The 18,561-nt window shown below is 38.4% G+C and overlaps 1 protein-coding gene across 10 annotated transcripts in view; it reads left to right on the top strand.

Moving 5' to 3' along the window:
* Window positions 1–18,561, top strand: part of KANSL1 (KAT8 regulatory NSL complex subunit 1) — a 184,432-nt gene that overhangs the window by 119,448 nt on the left and 46,423 nt on the right. For 8 of the 10 annotated variants that reach the window (XM_069482744.1, XM_069482743.1, XM_069482741.1 and 5 more), the window contains one exon: window positions 12,621–12,725. The exons of the other annotated variants lie outside the window; for them this stretch is intronic. In XM_069482744.1, the coding sequence (XP_069338845.1) occupies window positions 12,621–12,725 (105 nt within the window). The remainder of the gene's footprint in view (window positions 1–12,620; window positions 12,726–18,561) is intronic. 10 annotated transcript variants of the gene reach the window in all.

The raw sequence follows: 18,561 nt of genomic DNA, 5'->3' as shown, positions 1-18,561 counted from the left end.
TAGGATTTTTATTTTCCTGTGTTCTCCTGTCTGCAGAGGACTGATTGTTACTGTACAACTTTTATCTTTGACAGTGACATTTTGCATAGCTTTTCTTCTTGAAAAATCAACTTGAAAAAAGTTCTCCATTCAGTTTGGATTTCTTAAGGAGCAATTTGCATAGAAAACAAATGCATTCAACAAATACTGAGTGCCTACAATGTCTAGCATTGTTCTTTATCGTGAGGTCCCAGTAGTGAACAAAAGTCCTGCCTTCATGGAGCTAACATTCTTGCAAAGTATTTTTTGTATTAATTTGGTATGGTTCAGCTCCGTGACTGACACATGGATCTAGATGAAGGCTACTGCTTCTGAAAATAAGTGCTATAATGCTTTTTTTCCTTAGTACTAGTTGAAGCCTTAAGAAAATTACTATACTATGGACAGTATACATTAAATTAATTTTTTTTTTTTTTTTTTTTTTTTTTGAGACAGAGTCTCACTCTGTTGCCCAGGCTAGAGTGAGTGCCGTGGCGTCAGCCTAGCTCACAGCAACCTCAAACTCCTGAGCTCAAGCGATCCTCCTGTCTCAGCCTCCCGAGTAGCTAGGACTACAGGCATGCGCCACTATGCCCGGCTAATTTTTTTTTATATATATATTTTTGGCTGTCCATATAATTTCTTTCTATTTTTAGTAGAGACGGGGTCTCGCTCTTGCTCAGGCTGGTGTCGAACTCCTGAGCTCAAACGATCCGCCCACCTCGGCCTCCCAGAGTGCTAGGATTACAGGCGTGAGCCACCGCGCCCGGCCTACATTAAATTAATTAGTAGGCCAAAAGTTAAAGGTTGACCGAATGACAAGATAAACAAAATGATCAGGGTTTGAAATAAAACTTTACAGCCTCCTGTATCATTTAAACTTTTATTTCATAAATTCCTGGCTGGGTGCAGTGGCTGACACCAGTAATGCTAACATATTGGGATACCAAGATAGGAAGATCACTTGAGCCCTAGAGTTAGAGACCAGCCTGGACAACACAGTGAGACCCTGTCTTTATAAAATTTTTTAAAAAATAGCTGGGCATGGGGATGTGTGCCTGTGTACTTAGAGGCTGAGGCAGGAGAATCACTTGAACCCAGGAGTCTGAGGCTACAGTGAACTGTGATCATGCCACTACACTCCAGTCTAGGCAACAGATTGAGACCTTGTCGCTATTAAATACATATATTCATATCTATATTTTATTCCATAAGTTCCACTGGAGATTTAAGCTTCTCTCCAAATTGGGTTTATATATAAATCTCCAAAAGTTTGGTAGAGCATACTATAATAGAGGACACAGTCCTGGGGGTTCACTTAAAATAACAAAAATAATAATAATTTGTTCCCTTAGAGAACAAATTAAATCCTAACTGGCTTCTTTAAAAATTAGCCAGAGCAAAACTGAAAAATATTCCAGGTGTGGTGAATCTTTTGCTTTCTTTAGCTCTTCACAAAGGAAATCTTAAAGTGAGATTTGTAGAACATGAAACTGGAATGGTGACTAAGAATAGCTAGAAGGCAGGCCAGGCTCAGTGGCTCACACCTGTAATCCTAGCACTCTGGGAGGCCGAGGCGGGAGGATCACTCGAGGTCAGGAGTTCGAGACCAGCCTGAGCAAGAGAGAGAGCCCATCTCTACTAAAAATAGAAAGAAATTAGCTGGAAAAATATATATAGAAAATATTAGCTGGGCATGGTTGGCGTATGCCTGTAGTCCCAGCCACTTAGGAGGCTGAGGCAGGAGGAGCCCAGGAGTTTGAGGTTGCTGTGAGCTAGGCTGACGCCATGGCACTCACTCTAGCCTGGGCAACAAAGTGAGACTCTATCTCAAAAAAAAAAAAAGAACAGCTAGGAGGTGACTGGAGATATGCCTGTCCTGAGGAGAAAAACACAGTCTTGTTCTCTCTCGGGGACTCCTCTTCAGTGTCTGTTTCTAGATTTTTACAGCCAGTAGTTAAGTGGGAATTTCTATATTTGAGAACTGGAGTCTCTTAGTAACAACTGAGATTAGTACAATAGTAGTCATAAGTGTTGCCTCATCTTTTTATATACATTCATAAATATATGCATGTAAATATATGCATGTGGGTTTATATATGTGTGTATGTTATGTTATTTTAGTTCCCTGTTATAAAACTACATTTCATAGAACCTAAGATGGTATTGATTGTAAAGTACACCTCTATTTTATGTACCACAAAGAAATGATTTCAGCTAAACTAGAGCATAACAGCAATTGTAAGATGCATCTTGATTTACAAGATGTTGACATGTAGGAAAGTATGTTTTAGAATTGATGAAATATTGTATATCAATTCTTAGGAAACTTGGAAATTACACAGAACTATAAAAGAGGTCTGCCTCCCCTCCCCCAGAACACCCCAACAAACTCAAAATTAACTCACTACTAACATTTTGGTATATTTTCTTTCACTTCCCTCCCCCCACCCCAACCCCAGGGACACAAATAATTTATTTAAATATAATCATGTTGCATGTATGCCTTGAATGTTCCCTATTGATTTTTGGAAAACATTTCTTATTGGCTCCGTTTTATTACCTTTCCTTGTTGACCATTTAAATTGTGCTTTTTATTAAATTATAGACTGGGCTTGGTGGCTCACACCTGTAATCTCAGCACTTTGTGAGGCCGAGGTGGGAGGATCACTTGAGGCCAGGAGTTTGAGACCAGCGTGGACAACATAGAAAGACCCTGTCTCTACAAAAAAAAAAAAAGAAAGAAAAGTATATGGGTGTGGTGGTTTGTATCTGTAGTCCTAGCTATTCAGGAGGCTGAAGCTGGAGGATCTTGAGCCTAGGAGTTGTAGGCTGTAGTGAGCTATGATGGCACCACTGCGCTCCAGCCTGGGTGACGGAGCGAGACCCTGTCTCAAACAAACAAACAAAAAATTATATTACAAAACATGCCGTGATAAACATCTTTACCTGGCTCAAAAGCTTGAGTACTTTTATGTTCTTAATGCATACTTTAGAGAAGTGTTTTGGCAGTGTATTTTATTTAGCTTGCAATCTGACTAGCTGTCTATGAGAAGATACTCTTACTCACTTTTGGCTCTTGCTTTATTTTTTAGCTTGTCACTCAGCAGTAATGACAGAGTGGTTTAGGGAAACTTTCAAAATACCTGAAAAATATTTCTAAATATCTAGAAGATAATCTGCAGTTTTTTGTGTGTAGTTGTGTCATCTCACGACAGGGATATGTTCTGCAAAATGTGTTGTTAGGTGATTTTTGTCCTGCAAACATCATAGAGTATGCTTAACACAAACCAAGAGGGTGTGGACTCCTACACACTCAGGCTATATGATATAGCTTATTACTCCTAGGCTGTAAACCTGTACAGCGTGTTGCTATACTGACTGCTGTAGGCAGTTGTAACACAATGGTAAGTGTTTATGTCAACATAACTAAACATAAAATGTTCTGTAAAGATATGGTATAAAAGCTCAAAAATGGTACATTTGTGTAGGGCGGTTACATTGAACGGGGCTTGCAGGACTAGAAATTACTTTGGGTGAGTCAGTAAGTGGTCAGTGAATGTAAAGGTCTAACACATTACTGTAGACTTTATAAGCACTGTCTACTTAGTCTACACTAAATTTATTTTTAAAAAGATTTTTCTTTCTTCGAAAATAACCTTAGCTTACTGTAACTTTTCACTTTATAAACTTTTTATTTTAACTTTTTGACTCTTTTGTAATAATACTTATCTTAAAACAGAAACCCATTATGTACCTGTACAAAGATATTTTCTTTCTTTTTATACTTATTCTGTAAGCATTGTTCTATTTTAAATTTTTTTTTTCTTTTTAAACTTCTTTGTTAAAAATGAAGACACAAATATATACATTAACCCAATCCTACACAGGGTCAGGATCATCAGTATCACTGTCTTATACCTTTACATCTTGTCCCATTGGAAGGTCTTCAGGGGCAAAAGCAGATGGAGCTGTCATCACCTATAACAATGCTTTCTTGTGAAATACCTCCTGGAGGACCTGCCCGAGGTTGTTTTACTTTTCTTTATAAGTGGAAGGAGTAAACTCTAAAATAACAGTAAAAAAGTATAGTACACTAAATACTAAAACCAGTAGCATAGTTGTTTATTGTCATTACCAATTGTTATGCACCATACATAATTGTGGTAGACTTTTATACAACTAGCAGCACAGTAGATTTATTTACACCAGCATCACCACAAACACGTGAGTAATGCATTGTGCTACAAAAGGAATTTTTCAGCTCCATCATACTCTTATGCTACTACAGTCGTATATTCAGTCCCTTGTTGACTATAACGTTATGTAGCACATGACTGTATATTGATTATCTAAGAGTTTTGTCATACAGGGCATACTGTATTAAACACTGTACTTGGACTCAGTAAATTTTTGGTTCAAGTCCTGGCTTTGTTACTGGATAGCTATGTGACCTTGGGAGGAAAAGTCTCTTAACATTTCTGAGCCTCAGTTTGTGGGCTGTAAAATACAACGTTCCAGATAATCTTTTCCAATACATTTTTTTTCTCTGCAGTCTGAATATACAGTGTCCGTTACAAAAATCTGACAGAAAGAATAAAACTAGATTCATAGTCCCAATAAGTAATACATCAAGAAAACTCACAACTTTACAAAAAAATTTATATTTGTGCTATATCTTTTTCAACAGATGTGTGTTTCCCATAACAAAGTATCACAAACTGGGTGGCTTAAAACAACAGAAATTTATTCTCTAGTGGTTCTGAGGCTGGAAGTCTGAAATGAAGCTGTCGGCAGACCCTCCTCCCTCTAAAGGTTCTAGGGAAAACCCTTTCTTGCCTTTTTCCAACTTCCGGTTATGGCTGGCAGTCCTTGGTGTTCTTGGCCTATAGCTGCATCACTCTTGTTGCTGCCTCCATCTTTATGACCATCTTTTCTCGTGTGTGTGTGTGTGTGTGTGTGTGTGTCCGTGTCCAAATTTCCATCTTATAAGGACACCAGTCATTGGATTTTGAGCCCACGCTACAGGGCTTATCTGTTAGCTTGATTACATCTGCAAAGACCCTGCTTCCAAATAAGGTTGCATTTACAGGTTCTGGGAGAATATAAATGTTGAGGAGATGCTATTCAACCTAGTCTAACAAATAAGTCATGGAATTTTCCCCCAGTGATATATTCACATCCATTTGGTCTTTATGTAACACTATAATAATAGAAGTCTTTGAGCACTTACTATATGCCATGTACTGCGCTATGCACTTTATTGTCATCTGCAATTTTAAAGCTAAGCAGTGGAGGGTTAAAGAGTTCAAGTAGTTTGTTCATCATCATATATCCAAGTGAGTGCAGAGCTGACATTTGGGTATCTGGTTCCAGAGCTCTTGCTGAAGTTAGCAATTGCTTTAAGTGTTTGGTTATTTTTTGAATTATTGAAATGGGAGGAATTTTTGCCCCTGTGTTTTAGTAAAGTGGGTTGGTGTTCCCATTTCCCATCCTGCTTCAAGATTTGCAGGAGCTGCCTAAGTTGTACAGGCGTTTTCATGAGATGAAGGTAGGTTTGATAATCAGCTGTTCAGTTATAAACTTGCCTTTGGGTGGGGAGTCGGATAGATATTGGGACTTTTTCTTTTTAAGAATTTACTTTATTGCATGCTAACATTAGTTTTCTTAAGGTGGCATATTTCCAGAAAAGTAGGTATTTGAGAGCAACTGTTAGGTGATTCTGTGATCCAGACACCAGTTTCTGTTCTCTCAGAAATTATAGGTGTTACCTTCCAAGCTATTGAGTAGAGTTCCTTTGGGGAATAATGATTCTTGTTGCTCTCTGGAGAAAGAATACAATTTCTAGGAAATCCTCTGTATTTATATCTATACTATTGTGTTGTTTTAATTTTCATATTTTGTCAGCTTATTTTTTTGGAAAGATGCTTCCATGCCTTAGAAGGAGAAAGGAAAACAACGTATGTATCTTGAGTACATACTACTAAATAACATGTAGATTTATTAATGCTCAGGTTAAATCTTATAGGTTAGAGGCTTATAAAAGGCAGAGCAGTTTAAACTCAGGACTGTTTATCTGATTCCAAAGCATTTTCTTTCTAACACTCTGCTGTTGTATCCTTTTCATCATTTCTTTGGAACCTATTTATTGAAATTTCACACCTGGTAAGTAAAACTAAGGGGGAATACAAAGGGACCAAGCTGGTTCTGTTACTGAAGATCTCTTTCCCTTGACACAGCTGTCTTCAGCATCCACGTCTGGTATGAGGTATCATTTTTATCCCTTCTTCTGACTCCTCTGTGAAATGACACAGCATTTGCTAAGGATGGAAATAATGCTGAGGATGGGAGGTGGAAGAGCATTGAAACTTCTGGATAGAGAAGGAACTGTGAATAGGAACAGTAGAAGCTTAGCACTTTTCTCTTCTGTTGTAAAAAGCAGTTGAGGTTCCCATCTTAATAGGGTTGTAGGACATTATTGGACAGCTGTGTCTCTTGTGGAACTGGTCACTGATTTAAGATTAGTAAGAAAGATCTGCTTAGAGTTATATAAGGAAGTAAATATGTAAAATTGCAACTTTGCTGTGTTGCAAATTAAGAGGATTTTTTTCAATCTTATACTTTGATTCCATATATTATCTGGAATTGGTAAAAGGGAAGTAATTCGCCCAGCTATACAACGCAGTTTTTTTCTTTTCTGTCCTTTTGCTTGCTTGCTTTTGCCTTGTTTTGTAATCAAGCTGAGCATAATTCCTTCTGCCATTTCTTCTTTTTTCAGTTTTGGTATACATTATTTTGATTGCCCTTTTTTTTTTTCTTTCTTACCTAGGAAAGCTTTGTTTTCCACAGAGGAATAATTTACAAGAATGCATTAAAACTGAATGCAACTGTGACCCAGCCCAATTCCTTTGGTCCTTGCATAAGCAGAAGTTTACCTCAGCCCCATGGTAGTTTTCTAGGCCTGAGCATGATCCCGGCTCTGATTCAGGGGCAGGAGTGAAGAAAAGGGGGCTGCTTCTGGCCTTTTTCTTAGGCTTCTGCCCATTGCTGTCTGTTTCGGTATACAGCAGCCCTAAAGTTATTGCCACTCAGGCTGATGCTATAGCCATGCAGCATTACCCAGTTTAAACCTGGAATATTAGGGAAGCCCATATTGGGGTGGCATTGACAGGTGTGGAGTGGAACTTTGTGAAGTTTTCCTAGCTCATAATGACCTTTTTTCATGGTTGTTAAACATGAGTAGATTTTTTTCTTAAATTTTTTTGTGGAATATAATGACATGTATACAGAAATGGACAGAAAGCATTAAATGTTAAGTTCAAGGAATAATTATAGCTTAAAATATATTAAGTATATTTGGGAATTGTTTACTTATATAGATCTCTGTAAAGCCTCACTTCTATCAGTCTTTTCAGTTAGGCTCTACTTCCTTTCTGCTCTCACATCACCTTTATTTTTTTTTTTTTTTCCTTAGGGTTTCAGGTTGCCCTGAGCATGGTAACCAGTCAATAAATGTTACCTGCATGAATGAATTTTAGCTAGTTCAATGCTTTTTATTTGCTTACCCTCTTAGCTATTTTTGTCCTTTTTGATGAGGTACTGTATAAATTAAAGGATCTAGTGTTTGTTTTTGTATGCTGTAGTGAATTTACGTATTTTGGCAGAGAGGGGAAACATTGTATGGATGACAGTTGTATCAATGTAGTGCTTGAGCACATATTCACAAAAATAGGTGTAATTTAAAACTAATGTCATTCAAAAGACTTCCGAAGAGATGAAGGGGAGCTCTATTCTCATTGCAGAGGCCAGAAACCTTGGCAGGGTCTCTAACTCCCTTCCATCCTTGAAACACATTTGCAAAGCTGGGTGATTCTGTCTTCAAATATATATCCAGAGGCCAACCAACTGTTCTTTCTGCTTCTCTGTCTCTCACTCTTTTTGTGAATACAAAAGCTAGCTTGATCTTTTTAAACCATCCATAAGTCAAATCATTTCTCCTCTCTGCTTAAAACTCTCCAATGACTTTCCGTCCAAGAATAAAAGCCCAAAGTACTCATAAGTTATAAGGCCCTGCAAGATCTCGCTCTCTCTAGCATTTAACACCTTCTAATGTGCTCTGTAACATTTACCTATTCATATTGTTTATTATTTGTTTTTGTCCCAGTGTTAGACTGTAATAAACACTTTGATGGATAGCTTTGGGGAGAAGGAGGAAGGAGGATGGGTCTATTATTCTTTCTTATATCCTTAGCACCAAAAAAATGTGAATAAATGGATAAATGATTGATTAAATGAACAAGAGAAAAACGAAATAGCAGTTAGACCCAGCCTTTAGCTCTAGTTCTACCATGAATTGGCCTATTGAGACATAATCTTCAGCCCACATCCTCTTCGGGTCTATAAAATGATGGGAAATTAGATGATCCTTACCAAGTTTTATAATGCTTTCTCAGAAAGGTGTCTTCGTAGTCTCTCTGAGGGGTGTTTTTAGAAAGTACTTTGTTTTTTTTTTTTTTTTTTTTTTTTTTTTTTTTGAGACAGAGTCTCACTCTGTTGCCCAGGCTAGAGTGAGTGCCGTGGCGTCAGCCTAGCTCACAGCAACCTCAAACTCCTGGGCTCAAGCAATCCTCCTGCCTCAGCCTCCCGAGTAGCTGGGACTACAGGCATGTGCCACCATGCCCGGCTAATTTTTTCTATATATATTTTTAGCTGTCCATATAATTTCTTTCTATTTTTAGTAGAGATGGGGTCTCGCTCTTGCTCAGGCTGGTCTCGAACTCCTGAGCTCAAACGATCCGCCCACCTCGGCCTCCCAGAGTGCTAGGATTACAGGCGTGAGCCACCACGCCCGGCCTAGAAAGTACTTTGTAATTTAAAGAAAAATTGTTCCCTTTGGGAAATATTGGTTATGTCCTTACTTTTGTATACCTTAAAAAAAAATTTGTAAAACAGCAACTGAAAAGTACTGTTAAAAAAAATTGAAGGAGATATTTTATACCTAATAGTTTGATTTACTTAGGCTTGTGGCTATAATTATTATAAACTTAGTATTTTCCTTTTACGAAAAAACTTTTAACATAAAATTCAACAAATATTTGTTATGCATTTCCTTTCTTGGTGTATGACTGTATGATATGGGGAATTCAAATGTATTTTGTCCACATCTTCAAGGAGCTTATCATTAATTAATATTTAAACAACAAATTGAGGCAATAATTGAAACAAATAATTTGGCATACGAGTCTCCTTTGGAAACGAGATTTAAATACACAGAATGTAAAATAATATAATCACCATACTTTGGGCATTTGCTTGATCGGGGAGTTTTTCTTAGAAGGAGGTGGGACTTGGACTTGAAAGTCTTTTTAAAAGGATGAATGGCAATTTGAACTGATAAAACATAAAAACGAGCATGAAGAAAGACATAGGAACATGTAGTGTTGTAACCTTTAACACATTGCCACACTAGAAAAAAATTTCTTTCCTTGGGGCTGTGGCATTGTATTATAAAAATAGAACAAAAACTTCGAAAGCAAAACAATCCTTTGTAATTTAATAAAATCATTTCTTATTGTTTTCTGTGCGTGAGTTATATGCAACTTGAAAAATAGTTCTCGTGGCTCCTAAGGTGAAGAGATGTGTAAATTACATATGCTTCACGAGGTCTCAAAACTATCATGACTTAAATACAACTCCATGGCAGTTAATGTGTTTCAGTTTATTTACTTTCTACTGACTAATAACCCTCACCTACAACAGCAACAACTTCACATATATTCTAACATTTATCTAGGAGGTAATGAGATTGATATAACACCAGAAATATTTGAGGAAAGTAGTTGGAAATAGATAAATAAGGTAGGGATAGATTGTAGGGCAACTCTTTTTATTTTTATTTTTTATTTATTTTCTTTTTAGAGACAAGGTCTCACTGTGTCACCCAGCCTAGAGTGCGGCGGCCTGATCATAGCTCGGTGCAGCCTCGAACTCCTCGGCTCATGTGATCCTCCTGTCTCAGCCTACCAAGTAGCTAGGACTATAGGCACATGCCACCACCCCTACCTAATTTTTAAATTTTTTTGTAGAGGCGGGGTCTGGCTTTGTTGCCCAGGCTGGTTTCAGACTGCTGGCCTCAAGTGAGCCTCCAGCCTCAGCCTCCCAGGGTGCTGTAATTACAGGTGTGAGCTTCTGTTCCCAGCCTTCTGGGGCAACTTTGAATACCAAGATGAGTTTGGGCTTGCTTTATACAGGAAATGGGAGGAAATTTGGGCTCTTAAGCAGGGAATCATCTGTTGAATGCAGTGTTTTGAGGAGGTAATAGTATGCAAGATAGCTGCCTTTTGCAAATAGTTTTTACTTTGAAATGGTAAAGTTTAAGGTCTATTTTATGCTTGTGATTGAGGGAAGAAAATATTTTAAAGCAGAAGTTCTCTTAGGCTGGACGCAGTGGCTCACACTTGTAATCCTAGCACTCTGGGAGACTGAGGCAGAAGGATCACTTGAGGTCAGGAGTTCAAGACCAGCCTGAGAAAGAGTGAGACCCATCTCTACTAAAAATAGAAAAAATTAGCTGCTGTGGTGCCGCATGCCTGTAGTCCCAACTACTCGGGTGGCTGAGGCAGGAGAATCGCTTAAGACCAAGAGTTTGAGGTTGCTGTGAGCTAGGGTGATGCCACGGCACTCTAGCCCGGGCAACAGAGTGAGACTTTGTCTCCAAAAAAAAAAAAGTTCTCTTAACTAGAGAAACCTCATTTTGAAGGGTAGGATAAACGTTTTGTTGTTGTTGTTGTTTGTTTGTTTGCTTATTAGTTAATGGCCTTTATCTCTTTTCTGAGGAGTCTTCATTTTCTACATAGGCTTGGTGTAGTCTTATTCCAGAATAGGTGGGGGGTGTGTCTCTTGCTTTCAGGGGGGAAAGGTATATTTTGTATTCCTTTTTTAAAAGCTGAGATAAAATTCCGTTTTCATTTCTGTAATATCTTCTCCCCTCCTTTTCATCTCTTTACGTCCCTTTTTTCATAGAGATTTTTGAGTTAGAAAGGACGCCAGGGATGTATCATCTGGTTTAGTTGCTCACAATGGCCTAGGGAGCTCAAACTGATAATAGTCAGAATCTCTAGGCCCTGAAATCTGTACTTTTAGGATGTTCTCAGAGGGATTCTCATGGAGAGCCAAAACTGATCAAGTCTAATATTTTTCAGTTTAGAGCACATTAGGACTTACCAGGGGAGTTTTTAAGAATGTAAAATATCCAGCCCTACACCCAGAGGTACTGAGTAGATTTGATGTTGGACATGGGCAAGTACAGTCTATAAGTTTCCCCAAGTGATTCTAATACAAAATTGCCATTAAGAGCTTCTTAATCTAGTTAGATCTCTTTATTTTCTAGACCAGAGAAAGAGACTGGGAACCCTGGTCACTTGCCTTTCTGCCCAGCCTTTCTGTTACACAGTGTCATAAAGTGATTTTGGTCACCTCTTCTTTCATTCATGGAGGGATTCGTGTGTCGTATTTGTTGTTTATTGCTTTCACAGTAAGCTAAGTTATGCCTTTACCAAGCTGGATTTTTTTATACCTATTATTGGAGAGGACTTGTGGGCTTGTTTTAATTTCTTTTTACATTTTTTATTATTTCCTGGGATGAATGTAAGACACGGATTTGGGATTGTCAAGCAGGAACTTAACCTGAGGTATTATTTATGCTTGTGAGAAACAGGTGCCTGTGGGGCAGTTTTTTAGAACCTCTTGGCTTCCGATGAATAACAGGGGACTGTTCCACCTTTGTTTCACTTAGTTGTGTTTTTTTTTGTTGTTGTTGTTTGTTTGGTTGGTTGGTTGGTTTTTGTTTTTGAGACAGGGTCTTGCTCTCACCTGGGCTAGAGTGCAGTGGGATCATCATAGCTCACAACTCCTGGGCTCAAGCCATCCTCCTGCCTCAGCCTCCTTAGTTGCTGGAACTACAGGTGTGTACCACCATGACCAGCTAGTTTTTCTATTTTTTTGGTAGAGGCAAGGTCTCGCTCTTGTTCAGGCTGGTCTCAAACTCTTGGCCTTAAGCAGTTGTTCCGCCTCCCAAAACACTAGGATTACAGGAATGAGCTACCATGCCCTGCCTCACTCAGTTGTTTTGTTTGCTTAGGTACAGTTGGTTGAGCTCATGATTTACAATAATAGCACTTTAAGTTTAGTAATTCTTAAGCCACATCCATGATAAAGTTAAGTAGAAAAACTTCATTGCTGCTATTAATTCAATGGAGTCTAGTTGGAAGTACCATAATCTGGTCAAGTTTCCAGATCTAGCAGATCTGAATAAAGATGCTAAAGGGCTAACAAGACATGTAAGTGGCATTCAAGTGGAAGGGAGAGGAACCTTGGGTCTGAGTGTTATGCCTTGATAAATAGTCTGCTACTGCTAGGCCTTTTGTTCAAATGACTTTTGAAGGAGAAGTAAAGCTGCTGCCAGCATAATTTGTTTCTGAACCATAGGATAAGGGAAAAGGTCTCTGGTAAACCAACCCCAATCCTTTTGAGATTAACTCCTAAATTAAATTTGTAATTTATACCACCCATTTATGCTTGTTTCTTTCCTCTCTGTCCTGCAGGGGTTGATAGTTCTTGGGGAGGCACCTCCCCCAGAGCATACAACGGCAGACTTATTTCTTCCACTTAGTTCTGAGGTGAAGACAGATCATGGGACTGATAAATTGGTAAGTATAAAAGATAGACAAGAGTAAGAATCAGGGTATATAGCTTTGGCACACAGTTTATTCTCGATAATTAGAATCCCTACATTGGCTGAAGAAAGGGGAAGTGTATTTTTTTTTTATTTTTATTTTTTGTGTGTCACTTTTGGCATTTCAAGATCTACATTCCTGACTGGACAACACAGGGCGTCTCCTACAGCTGTGTCTCTGACTGTAGAATTTAAAAGTAGCTCCCTACTATCAGGATGCCACTGCCAGAGCAGGCATAGCATTATGGAGTATTATTGGGAATCAGGAGATTCCTGGATGTGCCTGACACCTTTGAGAAGTAAGGTAACCTTTCTGGGACACTGTAACATTTATGTAACCTATTTATTAAAAGGTTGGACTATAAAGTAAACTTACGATAACATTGTAAATGCTCTCTGTAAATGACTCACTCCTTTTCTATAATGAGTGTAAAACTGTTATCTTCTGTATACTTAAAGTCTAGCTCAGATCTCCCTTTTCAGTGATTCTTTCCCTTTGCCTAATTTTTAAATTTTTTTCTTTTTTTCTCTTTTTTTCTCTTCTTTCCTTCTTTCTTTTTGAGACAGGGTCTCACTCTTTCACTCAGGCTGGAATACAGTGACATGATTATAGCTCACTGCAGTCTCCAACTCCTGGGCTCAAGCAGTCCTCCCACCTCAGCCTCCAGAGTAGCTAGGATTACAGGTGTGTGCCATCACATCTGGCTAAATTTTTTAATTTTAATTTTTTGTAGAGACGGGGTCTGGCTGTTTCCCAGGCTGGTCTCGAATTCCTAGCCTCAAGCAATCCTCCAACCTCAGCCTCCCAAAGTGCTGGGATTATAGGTGTGAGCCACTGAGTCTGGTCCTCATTCTTTCTTTCTTTCTTTTTTTTTTTTTTTTTTTGAGACAGAGTCTCACTCTGTTGCCCAGGCTAGAGTGAGTGCCGTGGCGTCAGCCTAGCTCACAGCAACCTCAAACTCCTGGGCTCAAGCAATCCTCCTGTCTCAGCCTCCCGAGTAGCTGGGACTACAGGCATGCACCACCATGCCCGGCTAATTTTTTTCTATATATATTTTTAGCTGTCCATATAATTTCTTTCTATTTTTAGTAGAGATGGGGTCTCGCTCTTGCTCAGGCTGGTCTCGAACTCCTGAGCTCAAACGATCCGCCCACCTCGGCCTCCCAGAGTGCTAGGATTACAGGCGTGACTCGTTCTTTCAATACCAGACTTAATTTCTTTTCTTTATGAATTCAAAGACTACTTGTTTATTTCTTTCACTTTTTTACTTTCCGTAAAAGGTAGTGACCTGGCTCTTACAAATTAGATTTTGTGAATATTAACACTTCTTGATTCAGATCCCGATGACTTAGTTAGGAATTTCAAAGTCTCACAGCAGTAGTTTATTATTTTGATTATGCTTCAAATCATAATTAAGGCCATAATAATAAGCAGTGCTGGCTCTTCAGATTGTGGGTAAACTAGCCGTTCTCTGTGTATCTGCAAATCAGCCAAGGTGGTTCTCTTTTATTTTTATCATTGTTAGTAGGAATTCGTGTGATATGGTGGAAACTAACTTTTCTTTGAGAAAGATCTGTGTATATTAGAAAGATCTCTCATTCAGTTTTGAAAGCCAGCAACTGTTTATAGGAATAGATGTGAAGACACTAGGAGATTGATAATTCTTAACTAGAAAGTAGTTTTGAATAAATTAAAGAGCAGAATGTCAAATTTTTCTACTATTCAAGTCCACAATGCAAGTTCATTATATGTTATCTACAGATTTTTTTTTTTTTTTTTTTTTTTTTTTTTTTTTGAGACAGAGTCTCACTCTGTTGCCCAGGCTAGAGTGAGTGCCGTGGCGTCAGCCTAGCTCACAGCAACCTCAAACTCCTGAGCTCAAGCGATCCTCCTGTCTCAGCCTCCGGAGTAGCTGGGACTACAGGCATGCACCACCATGCCCGGCTAATTTTTTCTATATATATATTTTTAGCTGTCCATATAATATCTTTCTATTTTTAGTAGAGATGGGGTCTCGCTCTTGCTCAGGCTGGTCTTGAACTCCTGAGCTCAAACGATCCGCCCACCTCGGCCTCCCAGAGTGCTAGGATTACAGGCGTGAGCCACCGCGCCCGGCCTCAGAATTTTTTAAAAGTAATTTATTAAACTGTTTCAGTGAATCCTCTAACCAGGATAAAATGGATTAAGTGAGGGAAAACATAGGTAAGTTGGAACATCAGCTGGTGGTATGCATGACAAGTATAGCAAACATGAAACTTGAGACATTTATGTTAGGGAGTAAGTTTACACTTATATTAGGTTATTAAGTTTGAAATATCCGATTTTCTTAAGTACCTAGTTTGACAGTTGATGTATCTGACATTTCACTTCACATTTCTTGTTTTTATTTTGGGGGTACATCCTCATTCTTTCAAGCACATGGTTTGGCTTGTGATTATCTTTCTTTTTGTTTTTTTTTTTTTTAGAGCAATTTTTGTGATACCATGGAATAGTCAAAAATTCATATTATTTTTGAATATGAGTTCCATCGTGTAACTAATGCAGTGTAGACTGCTTGAAATATCAACAAAGCATTTAGGAAGGATGTGGCTCATGAACTCACACTACTTAAATGGTTTGAGAAGTTCCATTGTGGTGATTTTAATCTTGAACATGAGCCGCATGGGTGACCTGAGACCAAAGTGGATAATGATCAGCTCAAAGCCGTAGTGGAAGTGAATCCGTTAACCTATGCATGAATTAGCAGCAAGTTTTGACATTACTATTCCAATAATATTGGATTATTTGAAACAAATGGGCAAGGTAAAGAAGCTGGATAGATGGGTTCCGTATGAATTAAACACGTGTCAGAACAGAAAATTGTCTTGAAGCTTGCCCTTCTTTGCTGTCACGACATAAAGATGAACCATTTCTACACTGTATTGTTACGTGTGATGAAAATGGATTCTTTTTGACAACTGCAAGTGTTTGGCACAATGGTTGGATAAAGATGAAGTGCCGAAACATAGTCCAAAACCGAATATTCATCAGAAAAAGCTAATGCTGTCTGTTTGGTGGTCCATCCACTGGTATTATCCACTATAGCTTCATGAAACCTGTTCAGTCAGTTACAGTGGATGTCTGCTGCAACCAACTAGATCAAGTGATGAGAGTGCTTGCGATTAAGCAGCCAAGACTGGTCGATAGAGACAGGCCAATCCTCTTGCAAGACAATGCTGGACCACTGTCCTACAAACAACGCTACTCAAACGGTAGCAGTTGGACTTGGAAACCCTCTGTCATCCACCGTATTCACCAGACCTTACACCAACATCACTTCCTCCAGGCTTTGGACCACTTCTTGCAAGGAAAAATTTTCCATTCTCAACAAGCTGCGGAAAACGCCTTGCAAGATTTCCTTGCCACTTCACTTTCCATCTTTTTGTGGCATAAACTGTCAATAGTTTAGGTACATACTTTGATTACTTGTACTGCTTCTTGTTTGAGATATAATAAACTACACTTTTGATTCAAAATCAGACATTTCATATTTAAGGAAATTGTTTGCTAGCAGCAAACAATTGGAAAATGACCCTGAGAAACAATTCCATTTGCAGTAGCATCACGAAAGATAAAAATACTTAGGAATAAATCTAACAAGACATTTATGACTTTATTACTGGAACCCTAAAACATTTTTTAATTGCCCCCCATAAAACATTTCTGAAAAATTAAAGATGACATAAGCAAATAGAGGTGTATATTATATTTGTGGATTAGAAGAGTTGGTATTAAAATAATTGACACACAGATTCAGTACAGTCCCAATCAAATATCCCAGCAGGCTTTTTTGTGTGTGTGTGGGGGGGGGGGTTGGTGGCAATTGAAACGATTTTCAAATATAAATGGACATACGAAGTACTTTGAATAGCCAAAACAATCTTTAAAAACAAGAACCAAATTGGCCAGATGTGGTGGCTTATGTCTGCAATCCTAACACTTTGGGAGGCTGAGGTGGGAGGATCAGTTGAGGCCAGAAGTTCAAGACCAGCCTGGGCAACATAGCCAGACCCCGTCTTTTTAAATTAGCCAGGCATGGTGATGCATACCTATAGTCCTGGCTACTTGGGAGGTTGATGGAGGAGGATCACTTGAGCCCAGGATTTTGAGGTTGCAGTGAGCCATGATGACAGCACTGTACTCCGGTCCAGGAGACAGAGCAAGACTGAGTCTAAAAAAAAAAAAGGCAAAAGCAAACAACCAAATTGGAGGAGTCATACTATACTCACACTACCTAATTTCAAAACTTATTAAAAAGTTAAGATGTATAATGTGCTTATAACAGGGTTTGGTGTATAATAAAGTTGTTAAAAGCTCTGTAATGTGTTTGTGTGTCTGTTTGTAGAACAGGTATCTTGAGGGTTTCATGTTGTTCCAGTAGGAATATAACAGTGTTGTACAGGAGGGAGGGATTCTGAATCCTCCTCAGGTAGGTCAGGAAAGGTACCTTCCTAGGGAAGAATGTATTTGTTCTGAGTCTTGTGCCCTTGGTGCAGAATGTTGTAGGGAGTGAGTTTCAGCAGGGAGGGTACTTCATGTGTAATGCAACACAGGCTTCATGGGGGAACTACAAATACTTTTTTGTGTGGGATGTTGGATGTTTTGGCCAATAAGTAATGGATTTTGTATTCATCTTAACAAATGTGTACTTTTTCCTGTAACTGATAGGAAACTGTAGACTGATAACAGATTTATGTATGAGTGAAATTTGCTTTTTAATGCTGGGTAAATTTTTTTTTAAATGATTTTTAGATTTACAGAAAAGTTGTAAATGTAGAACACAGAGTCTCCACGTAACTTTCATTCAGCTCCCCCTGATGTTAACATCTTGCTGTAATAACCATTGTCAGGAAGGTAACATTGATACAGTACTGTGGATATTTTATTTGAATTTCTGTATTATTAGTTTTCTCACCGATGTTATTTTTGTTTTCAAGAATCTTACATTGCTTTTATTTATTGTATCTCTAAGTGTTCTCCAATATGAGATTTCTTCGAGTTTTGTCTTTGACCTTGACACAAGATTATTAGTCAGTTATTTTGTATAATGTTCCTCAAATTGGTGTTGCCTGATGTTTTCTCATTATTAGAGGTTATGCATTTTTCACAGACATGATATTGTTCCGCTGTCTGCACAATATCAGGGGGTTCGTGATATTAATATGTCTTTCTACTGGTAATGATAGGTTTGTTCCCTTGGTTAAGGTGGTGTCTGTCAGATTTCTGCCCTGTAAGGTTAGTAGTTTTCCTTTTGTAATGAATATCTCATGGGAAGACACTATGCAAATATTTTGTTGCTGATTATATTTTCACTCATAATTTTATCATTCACTGATGTCTTTTTTCTACAACAGTTATTGTGTTGTTTACTGAATGGTGATTTTTCTATTTTCTACATTTATTAATTGGAATTCTGTTAGAAAGAGCTGTCTTCTCCCCGCCCCCAGTTTATTCACACAATTGTTTATGTCATAATGGATTCATGGATGTTTTCTCCTGTGACTTATAACCTATTACTGTTTTCATTCAGTTGCTCCAACTATCTCAACTTTGGTTATTAGGAGCTCTTTCACACTGGCTCCTGTGTCCTTTCAGCATGTCCCCCTTATTTTTTGAAGTATTCGCTTCTGCCACCAGAAGATGTTCCAGGCTCATCTTACTATTTTGCCTGCTCCAGCCCTGGCTCTTTTTATTGGAGAGCAGTGTTTAGAAACCAGGATCTGGATATTAGTTGTGCTCATTGCTACTTCGTGTCCTTGCTTCTAGGATT

This window comes from Eulemur rufifrons, chromosome 9 (genome assembly GCF_041146395.1).
Source record: "Eulemur rufifrons isolate Redbay chromosome 9, OSU_ERuf_1, whole genome shotgun sequence".
Classification (NCBI taxonomy): domain Eukaryota; kingdom Metazoa; phylum Chordata; class Mammalia; order Primates; family Lemuridae; genus Eulemur; species Eulemur rufifrons.
The sequence above is the reverse complement of the archived record's forward strand: the minus strand, read 5'-3'. Positions and strand labels throughout refer to the sequence as shown.